Source organism: Rhagoletis pomonella, unplaced genomic scaffold (assembly GCF_013731165.1).
Source record: "Rhagoletis pomonella isolate Grant_MI unplaced genomic scaffold, Rhpom_1.0 Rhpom_scaffold_00005, whole genome shotgun sequence".
Classification (NCBI taxonomy): domain Eukaryota; kingdom Metazoa; phylum Arthropoda; class Insecta; order Diptera; family Tephritidae; genus Rhagoletis; species Rhagoletis pomonella.
Genome location: NW_023458559.1, coordinates 39,088,740 through 39,091,540, shown reverse-complemented (window position 1 = coordinate 39,091,540; position 2,801 = coordinate 39,088,740). Strand labels below are relative to the sequence as shown.

The 2,801-nt window shown below is 36.5% G+C and overlaps 1 protein-coding gene across 1 annotated transcript in view; it reads right to left on the bottom strand.

Annotated features, from left to right (window-relative positions):
* Window positions 1–475: 475 nt before the first annotated feature.
* Window positions 476–2,801, bottom strand: part of LOC118738913 — a 21,743-nt gene continuing 19,417 nt past the window's right edge. Inside the window, exon 5 of the mRNA XM_036469959.1 lies at window positions 476–1,998. Within this exon, the coding sequence (XP_036325852.1) occupies window positions 1,036–1,998 (963 nt within the window). The 3' untranslated portion in view covers window positions 476–1,035. The remainder of the gene's footprint in view (window positions 1,999–2,801) is intronic.

The window sequence follows — 2,801 nt, the reverse complement described above, 5'->3', positions numbered from 1 at the left end:
TATCCCGGGATTCTTGGCAAATAACCTAAAAAACCTAAAAAAGGCCGAGATCCCGGGATTAACATTCCTAGTATGTAAATAAAAAAATTAATTGTAACAGAAAATTGAATGAATTTTAGCGAGCGGATTTAGAATTGAATAAAAATCGAATAGAAAAATTAGTAAGCTGGCCACAACGATATTTCGATAATGTGTAAACCAATAATAAATGAATTTTACACAAACAATACATGGAGAAAAATTACCGAGCACCGAGTACCAAGCTTGGTGTGATGACCCCTATTATTGTTTTACTTCGCCTAAATAAAACAATTAACGATAAACAATTTTTAATTTTACTTTATCTTATTAACTTTATTAACAGTTGAAGTTGGCGGTTTCAGATTTTCGTAAATATTTAGTAACAGTTTATAAAATATTTGCATTTTTTAAAATGATTTTTCAATATAAAACTTAGTATACAGAGTAAACTTGGTTATATACAAAATATGAACTAGTTCTATTGTTAATATTTTTATCTGGTCGGTTTTTATTACACTTTTCAAAGAATCAGCTAATGATAACTTAGGTATATAGTATATTATTAACATGAAATTGCTACTTAGGTTTTATAAATTAAAATCTGAAGTTTAATTTCTGATGTTTTTTGTTTTTAATTTAGGCACTATTGGTGTTACCAAAAATATGAAGTAGGTGTATTCATGAAACTTGGTGATATGTGGAATAAGAAATATTACTACCACTAGTTCAAGTTATACTCAGGAGATACTCTTAAACTTAATGAAAATCCGAAAACTAAACACTTTTCATGGAAATGTTTACAATTCAGTTTACAGACTTTCCAAAATGTCGAGCGTTTTTACAGTTTAAGCCAACGCGCCCTATTTAGTTTTCCAATAAAATTTCTTTAACAACTAAAGAGTGTACATAAAAACTTAACTGTATGAATAGTTTCGAAAATTAAGTATACTTTATATCCTCCAATCGATTTAAAAAAAGAAAAATATTTCCCCCCTCTTCAGCGCTCTACCCCCCTTAGACCAACATGCTAGCGTTATTGTCACAAAATTCATAGATATTATCGACAAATTGCATTTCCGTATTCCCCTCGTTCTTTTGCGGCTGTTCTCCGGCCTCCTGACCTACCACAGTTGGCGCTGGTCCTCCAACCATTTCAGCTGCCGGCGGCACACCACAATCGTTCACATTCTCCACCGCATCCAAAGTCATTCGCTTGAGGTTATTCACTAACGATATATCCTGCCTGATTTCATTCTTCAATTCGCGCAATTCATGTTCGGTTTGTATAATCTGTTCGGCATATTGCTCAACATTTCTCTGTATTTGTCCAATCGAGAGCTCAAGCCTCTGATCCGCATTCGAATACAATTCATTGCTTAGCTTATATAGCTGACATTTGTGATTCAGCCGCTTAGTTAGCTCCAGTTCGCGCTTGTAAAGTTTATCGATTTCGTTTGTCTTCTGTGCTAACTTGTGACGTATCGAATTTCGTATGGGCGCATCTTTGCGCCGACGTATGCAATTATTTGCCACCTCTGGTGCGTTGGCGAGCGGACTTTCGCGTAGTTTTTCGCAATTTCGTTTTGCGGTTTTGCTCAAGCGCTTTTTTCGGCGCATAGAGACACGCGTTTCGGAGAGGCTGTACAGCTTGCGTTTCAGCATATCCGCTTTTGTGGTGGAATCACTGCTGTTGGACGCGGTGTATAGGACTTCTTTTGTTGGTGGATGTGCAGAGCCGTTGTCGTACTTCTTATCGGGTAACAAAATGAAGACTATCTCGTCGGGGGACTCTTCCTCTTTAATGGTTAGGAGAGGTTTTTGATGCTTATCTTTGATGGGCAGTGGAAGTTCCTTATTTCGCTTCCTAAATTTAAATAATTTGGCAAAGTATTTCCGCAGCGATTGAAGCCAGTTACGGTTTTGCTTTGGCGGCGTGGGTTCGGCGACTTCTTTGTAGTGTTTTAAGCTGAGACGAATCTGCAAGAAATTAATACCATCACAAAATACGTCACAAACACAGTGTAAAAAAAGGGTCCTTAAATTGGACTTATTCGTATTTGATTTAGAGTGAACTTCCCAACAAATGCGGAAGACGCTGGTGATGGGGCTTTCGGGAGCAACGCGAGCCATAAAGAAGTCCTAGCAAGTTATTCGCAAAAGAAAACGTGATTTCGAAGAGCTTTGGATCTTTGCATAAATCGATTCATAGGACTTACATCCAACTAATGGAAATATTTTTTTCTTCATGATTATATACATTAACTAAAAAACTACTGTTATACCGGCCCTGAACTACCTTTGCATGGTAAGTAGGGGTGTTTACTCGATTTCAAACGTTTTCGATAATATGCAGAGTTACACTTAATGATATAATTGAACCAAGTTAGGCACAAATGGATAAAGAGGTAACCAAAATACACTTTTGTAGTCATAGAGTAGGCGGTGCCACGCCCAATTCCTCAAAGTCTATAGCAGTCTTATTTATTGTTAGGGGGTTGTTGTAACTATTAACTTGGAGCAAATTAGCGTCCTCAGTTATTGAATTATCGGAGTTTTCGTATATCTGAAATTTACCGTTATTCGGTAAGCGGGTGTAGTTTTAGTCCGATTTGAATAATTTTCAACAAATTGCTTTTCCGTACGTTGCACGTTATTAAGTGCACCGAAGTTGGTCGAAATTGATAAATCGGTTACCGAGATACACATTTGTGGCCATGAATTGGCGGCGCCACGCCCATTATCCAAAAATTTATATTGAAATTTTTTTTTTTTTTTTTTTT